The 16,324-nt window shown below is 35.4% G+C and overlaps 1 protein-coding gene across 4 annotated transcripts in view; it reads right to left on the bottom strand.

The window, feature by feature from the left end:
• HLTF (helicase-like transcription factor) overlaps positions 1 to 16,324 on the bottom strand; it is a 56,103-nt gene that overhangs the window by 12,217 nt on the left and 27,562 nt on the right. For all 4 annotated transcript variants that reach the window (XM_011972791.1, XM_011972792.1, XM_011972793.1 and 1 more), the window contains exons 14-18: positions 12,268 to 12,365; positions 7,204 to 7,347; positions 5,814 to 5,952; positions 5,001 to 5,136; positions 3,023 to 3,202 (exon numbers count right to left, since the gene is read on the bottom strand). In XM_011972791.1, the coding sequence (XP_011828181.1) occupies positions 3,023 to 3,202; positions 5,001 to 5,136; positions 5,814 to 5,952; positions 7,204 to 7,347; positions 12,268 to 12,365 (697 nt within the window). The remainder of the gene's footprint in view (positions 1 to 3,022; positions 3,203 to 5,000; positions 5,137 to 5,813; positions 5,953 to 7,203; positions 7,348 to 12,267; positions 12,366 to 16,324) is intronic.

Raw genomic sequence — 16,324 nt, 5'->3', positions numbered from 1 at the left:
GTCACAATTTAACACCACTCAATAAAACAATTCCTACCAAAAAAAAAAAAAAAAAAAAGAGAAAAAGAGCTTTGAAAAAATATGGCAAGAGAACAAAAGAGCTGAAAGATGAGCTGGTATGGCTCAAGAAAGTGAAAGAAAATAGTGAATCATCAGAGAAATGAAAGTCACACTGAAACCAATATAAGCCAATATAAAAAAAGACTAGTCACTGATAAAAACATAGAAAAAGGATGTAGGAAACAGGATTGAGAAAATCAAGATTAAACACAAAAATGTAAAAGTTCAGAAATAAAATGATACCTATGGAACGCAGATAAAAGACATCTAACATACACAGAGAGAAATAAGATAATGGAGCAGAAAACAATATTTAAAGAAAGCTTTCCAGGAAAAAGAAGAGGGGAAAAGCCTGGAATCTAAAGATTTAAATAGTATCACATGTCCCAGGGAAAGTCAACAGAGAAGTTGTTGAACTTTAGAGGAAAAAAACAAACAAACCAGGCTTGCCCACAGAAACATTCTATACAAAATACAGTGGTACAATGACAATGTAGATTCTTAAGGAAATGGGCGATCCAAAAATTATATAACCAGGCCATCTGATATTTAAGTATTTTAAGGCAACAGAAGAAATACAGCCTAACGACTAGGAGTACAAATTTTTAGAGCTAGCTGGTCATGAATTAAAAACTTGGCTGTGCCAATTTAATTATGTAACCTTGGACAGGCTGCTTAACCTATGTCTTGAGCTTCCTCAGTCGTAATAGTGGCAATGTAAAAGTACCTATCTCATACAACTACTATTATTTAATTTAACGCATGTGAAGTATTTAAAATAGTGCCTGGACTATATTAAGTGCTATACATGAATCTGCTACTAGTATTAGTACTGTTAGTATTATGGCAACAAACACTTCTGAATATTCAAGAATGCAAGGAATAGGCAAAATAATACAAAGATTAAACTTCCAAGCTCCAAACCCAACTGCCAGAGTTTAAATATCAGTCCTGTCATTCACTAGCTGTGTGACAACAGTATAAGTCACCTAAACTGCTCTGTGCCTCAGTTTCCTCATTTATAAGATGTGGATAATAATTATACTGACCTAATAGGATTGCTGTGAATACATTTAAAGCACTTAGATCAATGTATAACACCTAGTGAGTGCTAATTAAATGTTAGTAAATATATAGCCTATTAAAAAGAATACTTTAAAAATAACATTTTCTGAGAACAGTTTCAGTAAAGTTAAAGTTTTTCAACTTTTTCAAATAGAATAACCTTTACTAACACTAATTATTCCCTGGCACAGTCATAACTTACGCATACTCAGCATTTCAGTTTAAGAGATCTCTTTTGAATTCCTACCATGTGCTAAATATTAGACAATTCCTTCTATTTCACCAGCCATTGCTGTCTTCACAGTTAGATTTCTTTGACTTTACTCACTCCCTTGGTGATCTCATGGCTTTAATTACCATCCACACATAGGTGACTTTGAACTTGACTCTCCTATCCAACTAATTATTTGATATCTCTACTTGGAAACTTCACGGGCATCCTATGATCAATGTGTCCAAACTGAGCTTCTGATCTTAGCTTAAAAAAACCTCTGCTCTTCCCATAGACCTGTCTTGGTAAACGGCAATTTCATCCCTTCAGTTATTCAGGTAAAAAGGCTTGAAGTTATCTTTGATTCCTCTCTTTCACATGCCATAACATATCAACCAGCAAGTTCTGTTGGTTCTACGTTCACAATTTAACAGAATCTAATGATTTCTCACTCCCTTTATCACTACTATGGCAAAAACCACCATCATCTCTTACTTTGACTGCCACTGGTCTCCCTACTTCTGACCTTATTCCTATTCAAATAACCTAAACCTGAACACAGCAGCCAGAGTGATCTTTTAAAAATATAAATCAGATTATGTCACTCTCCTGGCTCAAAACCCTTTAAGGTTTCCTGTCATAAAAAGTAACAGCCAAAGTCCTCGATATATGCGTTACATATCCCCATTCCAATATATCTCTGATATCATGACTATTTTCTCTCTTGTTCATACTATTCAGCCACACTTGCTTCTTTGTTATTCTTCAAGCTCACTAGGCATGCTCCCAACTGGGAGCATTTACACTTGCTCTTCCTTCTGGCTGAAACACCCCTGAATCCCAGTCTCCTTTAGATCTTTACCTATTTATCATCTTCTGAGTGAGGTCTTTCTTAATACCCTGCTAAAACAGCTTTGGCATTATCCATCCCCTTTCGTTGCTTTATTCCTTAAAACTTAATCATGTTTTTAAATTATCTGTTTCTTCCTATTAAAATATAAATTCCTTGAGTGCAGGGATTTTTGTCTATTTTATTCTGCTGTATCCCAATGTGTATAAGTGCCTGGCACACAGTGGGCACTTAATAAATTTTTGTTGAAAAAATGAATATGAAAAGAAATAAGATTTTGCACTCAGAAATCTCCTGCTTAGAACAATTTTTCCCTCTCTCTCTAATTCCTACCAAACCTGCTTTGTACCTACCTCACTGAAGTTTTTATGTTTTGAAGATTCCCCTTTCACAGTCCTGTTCTGCTTTCACTTGTCTCTTACTCATTCTGTTCCTTGGGCATTCACATTAAACCTGATCTTGCTTGGACTAGAATTTCATACCTTCTACCAATCCTTAATCTTCTTGGTAAACCTGTTTCATCAGTTCCTATTCCCAGATTTCCATACGATGTTGGAAATAGAAGCAAGCAAAATCTTCTGGCTAGTAATTGAGAACTTGTCATTTAATGTAAGCTTTAAATTGTTTCCTAACTTAAGAAACTACTTACCTGGTGAATTATACTATTATTTCATTCACCTTAACTATTAATTTGTAAAAAACACTGTAATTCATAGAAGCAAATCATCTTTCGGTATACTTCAAACTATTGCTAACACATCTAAATAATGTCATTCAGTGAATGGGAAACAAAGTAAACAAAAACTATTTTTTAACATGGCTTTCTTTCTCCATACCTTCCAATAGTGGCTCTGCCTTCATTTTTCACAGACTGATAAATCTTTCTCTCTTCATCTGAAAGTGTAATGTGTTGAATAAATACTTTACGTTCTGGTAACTCCAAAACAGGTTTTCCTTTAATTTTGCTTGTCTTTGTTCTTCTAAGTGTAATATTTTTAATTAGGGACTGTAAACGCCTAATCAGAATAAAACAAATAATTATGTACCTTTTAATTTCTATATAAATTGATCCAAGAAGAACAAAACATCACATTTTAATTTGTTACTGTTTTACAGTTTCTGTAGAAGTGTTTTTAAAATCCCCTATTTGGGGTTTTAACCAATCTGATAATCACAGAAGTATACTACAAAAATAAAGTTATTAAAACAAATGTATGGAAATTTACCCTCAATACCTATCATAGTTTAATCTTTTTATATCCTGTCCTTGTTTTCTTAAGCTCTGCTCGTCATTTTTGTTCTAATCATTAACTCTTTTACTTTTCAACTGTCCTGTCAACTCCATCACCAGTCAACACTCAGATTCTAAGTATCTATTAAGTGCAAGGCACTGAATTAAATGTTGTAAGAATACAAATATAGGTAAGATACTACCTTCTGTAATATGAAAATCAAAAGTATATAAATAAGTAATTGTATAAAATAATGAGTGCCTCCAAAATAAAAAGATAATATAGTAATTCAGAACACACAAAAATCCTTTACAGGTTCCACAATCTTTACATTTCCTTCTCAGTACTGGAAAAAAGAGACGTATCAATTCTTGTTTTTTCCCAAAACTGAAATATAAATACAATTTCCTGGAGTTTAAATAGTTGGTTTTGAGGAATCAAGTGGATAGTACTGCCAACTAGGTTAGTGGCTCTTGAAACTTTTTCACTATAACTTACAGTAAGAAACACATTTTATTCTATCTAGCAAAAATATACAAACACATACAAAAGAAACAAATATTTTACAAAATAATACTTACCATGTATCATACACTCTGATATTTACTAATCTCTTCTCTATTTCATTGTCTTTTTAAATGCTGGCTACCACCTTTATAATGATTTTATGTCCCACTAACGGATCTCAAATCTTCAGTCTATAAACTGGCGCTTTGGTCAAAAAGTTGAACCACATTAGTCTACATCTTGCAAAATGGCTATTACTGAATTTTAATTTACATTCTCAACTTTTATCTATCTCCATCTCCACCAGAAACAACCACATAAAACTTTCCTATACAACTTTTGCTGACGTCACGGGACATCACATCATTCACTATATAGAGCTATATAAGGCCGGGTGCGGAAGCTCATGCCTGCAATCCCAACACTTTGGGAGGTTGAGGCAGAAGGATCACCTGAGGTCAGAAGTTTGAGACCCGCCTGGCCAACATGGCGAAATCCCGTCTCTACTAAAAATATAAAAATTAGCGGGGTGTGCTCGCGCACACCTGTAATCCCAGCTACTTGGGAGGCTGAGACAGGAGAATCACTTGAACCCAGGAGGCGGAGGTTGCAGTGAGCCAAGATTGCGCCACTGCCCTCCAGCCTGGATGACAGAGCAAGACTCCATCTCAAAACAAAACAAAACAAAACACAAAAACAACAAATAAGTAAATAAAGCTATATAAGATACGAAAACTTAATGCATATTAGAGCCTCAAAGGATATACAATGTTTCCTGCTAAATCTGTTAATGGTGGTTTTGGGGCTTTGGGGCTTAGCAACACACAAAAAACACAAAGTCATGTCTTTCCTTTCAGTGTAGCCAAAACAGGGGAAGGGTAGTTATTGACTATTAGAAATCTTTGTCTTTCCAAACAAGCATCACTAGGTTCTGAAAGACAAAGGCATTAAGCCATAAACACTTTTTAGAAGGAAAAGTTAAGAGTCAAGTTAAAATAGTAAAGAAAGTGACAACTGGTTCAAGCTACTAACAGTTATTTGTAACTAGTATTAATCTCCGTCTGAAATTACTTACCTAAGTCCTCCTTCATCTCCCATTGTGACAGGACGCTGTATTGTTCTATGCCACCATTCTCTATCAATAAATGGTTTAAGTTTTAAAAAAGAAAGAAGAGACCACAAGTCCTTTAAAGAATTCTGGATTGGAGTCCCTAGAAATAACAGGAAACTGTTGTAACTCTTTAACCAGAGTATCCAATAAGAATATCTATTTGGCCCAATCAGAGAAGACAACAATTGAAAATGAGCACTCTGTACCAGGCCCACCATTATCAATTAAATTAAACTATCAAGTGCTGACTATAATGCTTTATTAAATATATACACATCTCAAGATACAGTTGTGCTCTAATTTTTAGCTCTCACACGCCACACTAGCCAAGAAAAAGACTGTGGAAAATACTTTCTCCTTATCAAGTACATCTGCTTATTTGGTTTTTTAAAGCAGCAGCACTAGCAAGAAGGAAAAAGCAACTAGTTTAAGTTTACATTCTTTTCCTTACCTTCCAGTAAAGGTATTGTGAATGGCAAACAGGTTCAAGGATGGGAAACAGAAATCAGGATTATGACTGGATGACTAGAGTGTCTACTCCATTTCCAAGGTTCAAAAATAAGTCTAGTGACTGTTCCATAAATTATCAGTAAGTCAAATGTTGTTATACCATGGGCAATTATGAAAAACAACTCAAAACATTTGATTAAATTATTTCTAGGATTAATTTTGGGGCAGACTTTACATCCACTTGAAGTTTACTAAGTTATTTTACTAACTTACATAACGATGCATTTTAGAGATTTAAAGTTTTAATAAGTTTAATGCTATGATTACCTGTCAAAACCCATCTTCTTTCTGATTCTAAGTCAAGTACAGCTTTTGTCTGCTGAGCATTTGGATTTCGTATGGCATGTCCTTCATCCAGGATCACTCTTAGCCACCTTATGCTATGTAATGGACTATCCCCTTTAGTCTGAAATACATGTTTTATATGAATTAAAAAACACAGGAAAGTAAAACAGTACTTAATATGATTTGCTAACTAGTTGCTATCATTATTTAATATCAAATTTACTGTGTGCTAGGTACTGCTTTAAGCACAATAATTATTGAATACTCACAAGTTTATAAAATAAGTACTTACTAGCACACCTAATTTTACAGATGAGAAAACTGAAGCACAAACTGCTAAGTATGTTACCCAAAGCACCATAGGTAATAAATGGCAGAACTAGCATTCAAACCCAAGCAGTCTAGCTCTCTGTTGAGTCACTGGTCAATACACTGAACTGTTCTACCTCAGATTAAAACATAGCAATGATACAGAAAATGGCAGTTGTAAGAATTACTTGAATTCAACATTACTTTCTTTTATATAAAAGGTAATATTTTTATCAGAAGACTGAAATTTTGATAGCACGGTATTTTTCAAAAAACTTTAACTTTTGAACAACTGGAATTATGAAGGTAAAAATCAATTAGACTAATTGGAAAACTTATGAACTGTAACTACAAAAAAAGCATACCTTCAAACTGAGATATTAATCAAATCATTGTGATAGAAAATAATTTTCCAGAATATTAAGAAAGAAAATAGAATTCATTTACAAATTGCTTTATATACTTACAATCCAAATTTTAAATCTTAACTTAAAATGTTCTAAATGAAAAATATTCCTGTCTGGGTGTGGTGGCACACGTCTGTAATCCCAGCACTTTGGGAGGCCAAGGTGGGTGGATCACCTGAGGTCAGGAGTTCGAGACTAGCCTGACCAATATGGTGAAACCTCATCTCTACTAAATTAAAAAAATTAGCTGAATGTGAAGGTGCATGCCTGTAACCCCAGCTACTTGGGAGGCTGAGGCAGGAGAATCACCTGAAACCAGGAGGCAGAGGTTGCAGTGAGCTGAGATTGTGCCACTGCATTCCAGCCTGGGCAACAACAGCAAAACTCCACTGAGAGGGAGGCGGAGAGGAGGAGAGGAGAGGAGAAAAGAAAAATATTCCTAAATTAGCATCTAAATAAGATGCAACCCCCCTTTAATGCAAAAAGTAAAAAAAAAAAAAAAAAAAAAAAAACAAAAACCATTCATTTTCTATATATTATTAAGTATTTAAAAAGAAAAAAAGTATAAAACCTGAATTTTGGAACACTCTAGAAACCTGTGGCATATTTCTTCCATTCAATCTTTAAAAGATCTCTTAAGTATCAGCAATACTTACTCCATAGTCATGAGTTAAAATATTATATGTAGTCAAAACAATATCCTGTTTTGAAAGTAAGGCCGGTTCTCTAATACGATCAGGACCATAATAAACATAAAAATTCAAGTGTACATCTGATTTTATATGTTGTCCAAACTGGTCCTAAAGAAAAATTAGGAATATTTTTAACAATGAGCAGATTAGTGTCAGACTTAATACATGTATAAAAAAGTAACTGCCCTGGCAGTAGTGTGACAAATTCAACTACTAAAATTGTATGAAATCAAGTTTCCTGCAATCTAGACCAAAATAATAACAATAAGAAAAATGACACACACACAGTAATAGTAACACATTATTTAAAATTGACTTGGCCCTACCAATCAGCAACTGATTCATTTTTAGGAGGAAAATCCAAAGTTCTTTAAAACAATAACGAGTTTTATAAAAATATTTTAATTAGAAGGCTCTTTAATGCTGTATTACTTAGCAGATTTAATAATATAAAAATTAAACAGTAAAAGAACCACCACCAATATTTCAAGGATGCGGGCAGAGATTCAAGCACTGTAGCCACTTTCATTCATTTATTAATTGGCCTACTACTTGCCAGGTATCAACTACAACAGTGATGTAACTAAAAACGAAGAACAAATAACCATCCCTGACTTTCTTGAGGATATGATCAGTTTTAAAAACTTATTATTTTTTTTAATCATGAAAACACCAGACCTAGAAGATTTTCAGCAGAAAAAACCAGCCTGATTAAGTTGAAAAGAGAAGATACCAGGGAGACACAGCACAGAAGCTATGAGGGGAGAGATGATGAAGCCCTAAACCAGCACGGTAGAAGTAGGAACAGGGTGGAAAGGACAGGTGTGAAAGAAAGAAACTAAGACAAGACTGATAGGACTTGGGGACTAATTAAATATGAAATATGAATAAAAATAATAAGACTAAGATGTTCTGATACTTCAATGACTATCTAGAATTGTGTGATTAAAATATAAGGAAGTTTAAAAAAAAAAAAAAAAGAAGGGAAAAGTGGCATCCAAGTAAGAAAAAGATGAATATTTTAGACCTTTATCATTTTTGGTCACTATAGAATACCTGACTGAAGAAGTATACTAGGAAAACGTAAATAATTACCTGTAGTTAAAGTGAGAGGTGTAGATATGAATTTTAAAGTTAACAGCAGACAATATTTACAGCTATAAGAATGAATGAAATTTCCTAAAGAGAGCATGTACAGTGAGCAAACGTTAGGGACAGAGTCTACAGAATACCAATATGTAAGGAGAAGACTTATGTTTTTATTGGGAGAAATTACATGATGTCTGGGGTCTAATTAAAAATATTCTAGGCCAGGTGCAGTGGCTCATGCCTGTAATCCCCGCACTTTGGGAGGCCAAGGTGGGTGAATCACTTGAGGTCAGGAGTTCGACACCAGCCTGGCCAACATGGCAAAACCCTGTCTCTACTAATACAAAACTTAGCTGGGTATGGTGGTGATGGCGATGCGCACCTGTAATTCCAGCTACTCGAGAGGCTAAGGCATGAGAATAACTTGAACCCAAGAGGCAGAGGTTGCAGTGAGCTGAGACTGTGCCACTGCACTCCAGCCTGGGTGATGGAATGAGATTCTTTCTTTAAAAAAGGCCAGGCGCAGTGGCTCACGCCTGTAATGCCAACACTTTGGGAGGCCGAGGCGGGCGGAACGAGGTTAGGAGTTCGAGACTAGCCTGATCAACATGGTGAAACCCCGTCTCTACTAAAAATACAAAAATTAGCCAGGCGTGGTGGCACGTGCCTGTAATCCCAACTGCTCAAGAGGCTGAGGCAGCAGAATCACTTGAACCTGGGGCTGGAGGTTGCAGTGAGCTGAGATGCGCCATTGCACTCTGGCCTGGGTGACAGAGCAAGACTCTGTCTCAAAAAACAAAACAAAACAAAACAAAAAATCCAGCAAAAAAAAAAAAGGAAAGCACATGTGTCAGACTTTTGGTACTTTTTGAATCTTGATGACTAAATGGAGATCTAATTAACATTTTTAAAAATACTCTTTTAAAAAAACTCCATATTGTATGGAAATACAGAAAAGGCAGATTTAATAGGAACCAGAACAAAGAGAAACAGTTAAGTCAGGACAACAAACATAAAGGTTAAAGCCCTGGGATCCAAAGAATATAAAAGTCTCAAGAAAAAAAAAACAAGGTGAACTTTTAATTTGTCATCTATCTTCATTCCTATTCTTTACAAGAAGGTTTAGAGATAGCTTACAAAATAAGACATAAAAAAAAGAGTAATAAATGAGTAACATATTCAAGGCAGAGGAAAAGGGTAGCTCATTGGACATGGCAATACTGAAGTCTGAAGATCTCTGCAAAGGGAGTTTTTGTAGGGAGTGGAAGCAACAACCAGACTACCAAGGACTGAAGAAAGTATTAAACATGAAATAATAAAGGCAAAAATGCAGAGAGGATAAAACATGAAAAAGTAAAGCTGAAAACGCAAAGAATTTCTTAAATAAATTTGGTAAAGAAGAAAAGGAGATTAGAATCCAGCATAACAAAGAATCCAATATGAGAAAACTGAATCAATGGGTGGCCTTGAAATGGGACAGTGCATGTTTATAAAGGGATTACACTCGGAAGAGAAGAAAATCAGCTTTTCTAGAGAATGAAGGGAGAGAACTATAGTTACTCCATTTCTAGACAGTGTTAGGCTATTCTGTCGATGTATGTATATATCATCCTCTCAACAGAAAATGAAATAGGTGTTATTTCATGAGATTACTTGTCTAAATATCCAGAACAAATATGTGGTAGAAGTAGGATTGGTACCCAGGTTCTACTCCTTTACCTGGATTATTTGAGACAAAAAAGGGAATATAAGTCAGTTCTAGCCTGCTCTGCAGAATGCTAGATCCTTTACTTGAGAGCCAGGAAGAGAGTATCTTGTTGAGACTGTGAAATTTTAATTCCTGATCATTGAGATCATTTGGATGTTCGTCCCCTCCAAATCTCATGTTGAAATGTAATCTCCAGTGTTGGAGGTGGGGCCTGGAGGTGGGAGGTGTATGGATCATAGGGGTGGATCCCTCCTGAGTGGCTCAGTGCTAACCCCTTAGCGATGAGTGAGTTCTCACTCTTTAAGTTCACGTGCGATCTGGTTGTTTCTAAGTTTGTAGCACCTCTCCACTCTCTCTCTTGCTCCCACTCTGGCAATGTGATGCTGGATCCCCATCACCTTCTGCCAAGAGTGTAAGCTTCCTGAGGTTGTGTAAGCTTCCTGAGGCCTCACCAGAAGCAGATGCCAGCACCATACTTCCTGTAAAGCCTGCAGTATCATGAGCCAGTTAAACCTCTTAAATTATCCAGCCTGTTATTTCTTTATAGCAATGCAAGAATAGACTAACACAACCATGAATCCCTATATGCCAAACCACCCCTCATTCCTTTAAATTCAGTGTGCATGATCTCACCTGGCAAGATTTTGCCACAGTTTCCTTTCTGAACTTTACATTACCTGAACTTTTCTAAATATAAAATTATAATTAAATACTGATTGTCCATTTTAAAAATACATCTCTATACCCCAAGCCCTAAAATAATAGCAGTTATATTGTTTATACCTCCATTAATACTCTAAACCTTATCCCAAAACTGCCATTCAAGTACCCATGAACTATCCTTCCCATAACAAACAACAAATTAAAGAAAGAACAGTTTCGTTGGAATAAAAAAACAGCAACAGACCATTAACATTCATTCTTCCGGTCCTTAGAGGAAAAATGATACACTAATCAGGACAAGGTGGATTTATTTCTTTTAAAATAAATAAACCAAAAACTGATATAAAAAAAGAAAATTCACGTCATGGAAAAAAAGACTATATAAAGCCAAGAAGAGGTCACTAAATTTGACAATTAGACTATCACAAGTAGTCTTTTCCAATGCAATTTAGAGAACTAATGGTAGAAGCCAGATTACAATGAATTAAGGAATTAGTAAGTAAAAGCACAAAGTAGAAATTAACCCCCAAGAGTATGATAGTGAAGGAAAGCAGAAGAGCAGCAACTTAAAGATGTATATCAAGAGAATGTATTTTAAAATGAAAAAAACCTGAGTATGTATCAGGAAAGAGCCAGTGGGAAGAGACTAAATAAACAAGGGAAAAAAGAACAGATAAGCAAATGTGGGAAAAGAGAGAATCCAATGTAGAGATTAAATACTGGTCTTAAAGAGTAGGATCTCTTCCTCCTCTAAGAAGAATGGCGAGGAGAGATAAACAGATAACTTGGAAGTGGCAAGAGTGGTGAGTGGTCCTTATATTCACAGGGATTCCAAGAGAGTCATTATTTCACTATAACAAGAAGTTTGCAGCTCAAACTAGGAAGAAAACATATCCAGGCTGCAAATAAACAATTAATGAAAAGGTTCCATTCCAATGTCAATGTTTCAGAACAGAAAAGCAATCTGGAAAAAAAAAATTTCTGGTGGGTAATCTTAAAAGGACAGGCTCTAGATTCAAAATGTTGGAAACTATATCCAAGATCCATCATTTATTAGCTGGATGACCTTAGGCAAGTTACTTAACCTCTCTGTGTTTCAATGTGGGCACCTGGAAAATCAGGATAATAGTTATGAGAATTAAATAAGAAAAATCCTTAAAAAGAGGTTAAGGACAAACCAAATAAATAGGAGTTGACTAACTGTTGTTATTGTTATAAAAGTCAGTAACTGTTGGTTGAGCTCTTAGAAAAGAGAGTTCCAATAGTCAATCTGTAAATGTAGAGGAGTCAAACTATACATCTTTCCCACTTTGGGGGACAAAAATAGCAAAGGCAGAAATAAAAACAAAATCTTAAGTTAGCAATTGATTATGTTCCTTTACCTTCTATAAAGAAAAACTTCTTCAATTCAGCAAACATAATCCAATTCACCTGACGAGTATTTGAACTTAGATACGAACTGATGACCAAGTATACTTTCCCCAATTAATGAGTCTTTAACAGAATACCTTTTACCTTAAAGATAAAATACAAATTATGCTACATTTTTAAAGGGCTTAAAGACTTACAATCCAGTTGCTTAACACAGAAAGCGGACAGATGATCAGTGTTGTTCTTGGTCTCTCCTCAACATCAGTTTTCTTTGACCCCTCCACTGCACAAGCTCCTAAAAAAAAGAACCATTGATAGAACCTTTAGCTGTTTTTCTGAAATATATATGTCAATAAGGAGACGGCAATAATGTGCCTCCATGAAAAGATAAATTAGGAACAATTAAAATGAAGCAGATAGACTTTCAACAGGGAATAAATTTTACCTCGTCACTTAAAAAAACTAAAAATCCACATAGCGATTATGAGAAGAACCAAAGGACGGTGATAGAATAGGTCACAAGGAGAAAGTCTCTAATATTTTCTGACATAGTCATTCATTAAGACGAACATTTGTGTTATGCAGTTTTCTGAATTTGTGTTATATTTAATTTGGTAGCCAGCCAAGATGGCCCCCAATGATCTCTACTTCCTGATATTCACAATCTTATGTAATCTCCTCCCACACGCCACCAGGACTGATCTGTGTGACCAACAGAATATAGCAGAGAAGATAGTATGTCACTGCTGAAATAGGTTATAAAAGAAGAAGCTTCCGTATTGGGTGTGTGAGCTCACTCTCATACTCATTCTCTCCCTCCAATCTTTTACTCTGGTGGAGCCAGCTGCCACACTGTGAGGCCACTCAGGTAGCTTATGGAAGGATGCACGTAGTGAGGATCCGAAGACTACAGTTAGCCAGCAAGTAATGAGGTCTGCTGACAACTATGTGAGTGAACTTGGAAATGGATCCTCCCTAAGTCGAATGTTCAGATGACGGCAGCCCCTGAAGAAGAGTTTGACTGCAACCTTGTGAGGGACCATAAGCCATTAAACCATCCAGCTATGCCATTCCGATTCCTAGCCCTGTCAAAATGTGTGAGATAATAAATGTCTGATTTTAAATGGTTAAGTTTGAGGATAATTTGTCACGCAGTAATAGGAACTAATAAATTTACAACAAAAATTCTTAATACTTTTCTGTGGAGCATGTTTAAAAATAGTAATAATAAAGTGTTTTTACAAATTCTTGAAATAAAATTCTAGAGCTGGTATCCCTTACCAATGGAGTATCTTTCAGTAAATTTAAAATGCAAATTTCTGAGTTTTCAAAAAATTGTATTTCCACGCTAATTTCAAAATTAAAATGGAAGGTGAGCAAAGTATAATACTATATCTATGTATCATTCACAACTTGCTTTTTTCTCTCAGTGCTGTCTACAGTAGTCCCTCCTTATCCACACGGGGTATGTTCCAAGACCCTCAATAGATGCTAAAAACCATAAATAGTATCAAACCCTATATATAATATTTTTTCCCTATATATACCTACGATAAAGTTTAATTTATAAAGTACGTGCAGTAAGAGATTAGTAACAATAACAAAGAATAAAATACAACAATTATAAGAATATACAGTTGACCCTTAAACAATGTAAGTTTGAACTATGTGATGCACTTACATGCAAATTTTTGTTAACCAAATGTGGATTAAAAATACAATATGGGCTGGGTGCTGTGGCTCACGCCTGTAATTCCAGCACTTTGGGAGGCAGAGGCGGGTAGATCATGAGGTCAAGAGATCAAGACCATCCTAGCTAACATGGTGAAACCCATCTCTACTAAAAATACACAAAATTAGCTGGGCATGGTGGTAGGCACCTGTAGTCCCAGCTACTTGGGAGGCTGAGGAAGGAGAATTGCTTGAACCCAGGAGGTGGAGGCTGCCAAGATCGCGCCACTGTACTCCAGCCTGGGCAACAGAGTGAGACCAAGTCTCAAAAAAAAAAAAACTAAAACACCAACCACAACAGTATTTGCTGATTGCAAAACTCATGTATATGGAAGGCTAACTTTTGATATATACCTGCTGTCCTGCAGGGAAGACTATGGGACTTCAGTATGCACACATTTTGGTAGACACAGGGGGTCCTGGAACCAACCCGACATATACTGCAGGATGACTGTACTGTAAGAAAACTTATGCGAATGTGGTCTCTCTCTGTCTCTCAAAATATCTTATTGTATATAATATTTTAGAACTGAAACTGTAGCACGTGAAACTGCAGATAAATAACAACTGTGTTTGGGATTTACACTTATTAGTATTTGTAGCTCTAGTGTATTCATTTTAACCAATGCATAGCATTATACTGCATAAGCAGATTACAATTTATTTCCCATTCCCCTACTGGACAACATGTACATTATTTCTTATTTCATTAAAATAATGCTGCAATGAAAACCATTTTTTCATGTCTCTTTATTTATATCTACAGAGTTACAGGTGGTCTACATTCAGCTTCATTATATTTTTGTCCAGTTGCTCTCCTTGGTAATCGGCACTCCCATCAACAATGCATGGATTCCTGTTGCTGCGCAACTTTGTCAATACTTTGCATTGTAAGATTTTTTAATGTCTGAAAATATGATGGGTAAGAGCATCCCCCTATTCCTTTATGTTTTTGAGACACGGTCTTGCTCTGTCACCCAGGCTGGAATGCAGTGGCGCTATTATGGCTCACTGCAGCCTCGACCACCCAGGCTCGAGTAGCTGGGACTACAGGCGTATGCTACCATGTCTGGCTAATTTTGTGTATTTTTTTTTATAAATGGAATTTTGCCATGTTGCCCACCCTGGTCTTGAACTCATGGGCCTCGGCCTCCCAAAGCGCTGCAATTTCAGGCATGAGCCACTATGCCTGCCCCCACTATTCCTTTAATTTGCATCTCCCCAATAATTCTTAATCAGTGTATCTTTTCCAATGTTAGCTGGTTATTTGGGTTTTCTTTCTATGGACTCCACAGGTATATCCTTTGACTATTCTCCTATTGGGTGGTCTTTTTCCTATTGTTTGGGAAATTCTTACATAGTCTAGAATTGAATCCTTTGTGAGTTACACTTAATACACATTATCTTCAGTTTTATCATTTTTTACTTTTGTTTATGGCACCTTTTGATGCATGGAAATTTAAAATGTAGTGGCATTTAATCAATCTTTTCCTTACGACCTTTTGTGCCTTACTAAAGAGATCACTATCTACCACAAGGACAATTAGGATTACGGCTTCTGTTTCCATTCATAGAATTTTGTTTCTATCTGCTTCTCTTTCAAAGGTACGCTTAGTTTGGTTAAAACCAAAATGACATACAGCTGTGACTTTTAAAATTTTCTCTCTTGTATCACAGCTATGCATATGCAACTGAAAGCGGTTTTCAATGTGTAATTTAATTCTATCTCAATTGAAATTTCCACATTTCTTTAAATTTCTAAAATTCCACCCAGCATGCCTATATTTTCTATTTCTAATGATCTGATTCTTGGACCAAAAGTCAGCTCTTTCTCATGAGTCTGTTAGCTCAAATATCACCTTCTTAAACAAGCCCCTTCAAGTCAATCTTTACTTCATTATCCTCCTTTATTTTCTTCACATTACTTCTCATTATTTAAAATTATGTTGACTTGCTTATTGTATGTTTCTCTCATCATTAGATTATATGGTCTATGAAAACAGATAGTGTGCTATATCCCCAACATGTAAAATAAATGGAGACCAAGGGACAGAGATACAATTTGTACCAAATCTCCTCAACCTTAGTTAAATATCTTCCCATCTCAAATATTTAGTCTCTTAAGCAGTGTTGTTTTCCTATGAATTACAAAATATAAAATCATAACAAAGATCACTAACATTTTAAAATGAAAAGCAAATTCTAATACCAAAAGTTAAACCTTTAACTTAAATTAATCTAAATTAAATTAAGCTTTAAAGCAGCCACAAATTGCTTTGTGCCTTCACTAGAAGAAATATTTCTGCTATTCAGGAGTAAGGGCCCTCCATCACATTTTGGCCCTAACTAAAACAAGTACAATAGGAAAATGCACCAAAAGGGAAACAAATTATGATGTTGTTTTGTTTTTTTAATGGGATATATACTTTAAAAAATAGTCTCTATTTTCTAAATTTCTTGTAATATGGCTTTATAACTTAAAATGTTAAATTTTTTCATTCAAAAACAGAAAACAAAAAACTA

Source organism: Mandrillus leucophaeus, unplaced genomic scaffold, assembly GCF_000951045.1.
Source record: "Mandrillus leucophaeus isolate KB7577 unplaced genomic scaffold, Mleu.le_1.0 Scaffold130, whole genome shotgun sequence".
Classification (NCBI taxonomy): domain Eukaryota; kingdom Metazoa; phylum Chordata; class Mammalia; order Primates; family Cercopithecidae; genus Mandrillus; species Mandrillus leucophaeus.
Note: the sequence above shows the minus strand (reverse complement) of the source record. Positions and strands in the feature narration are given on the sequence as shown.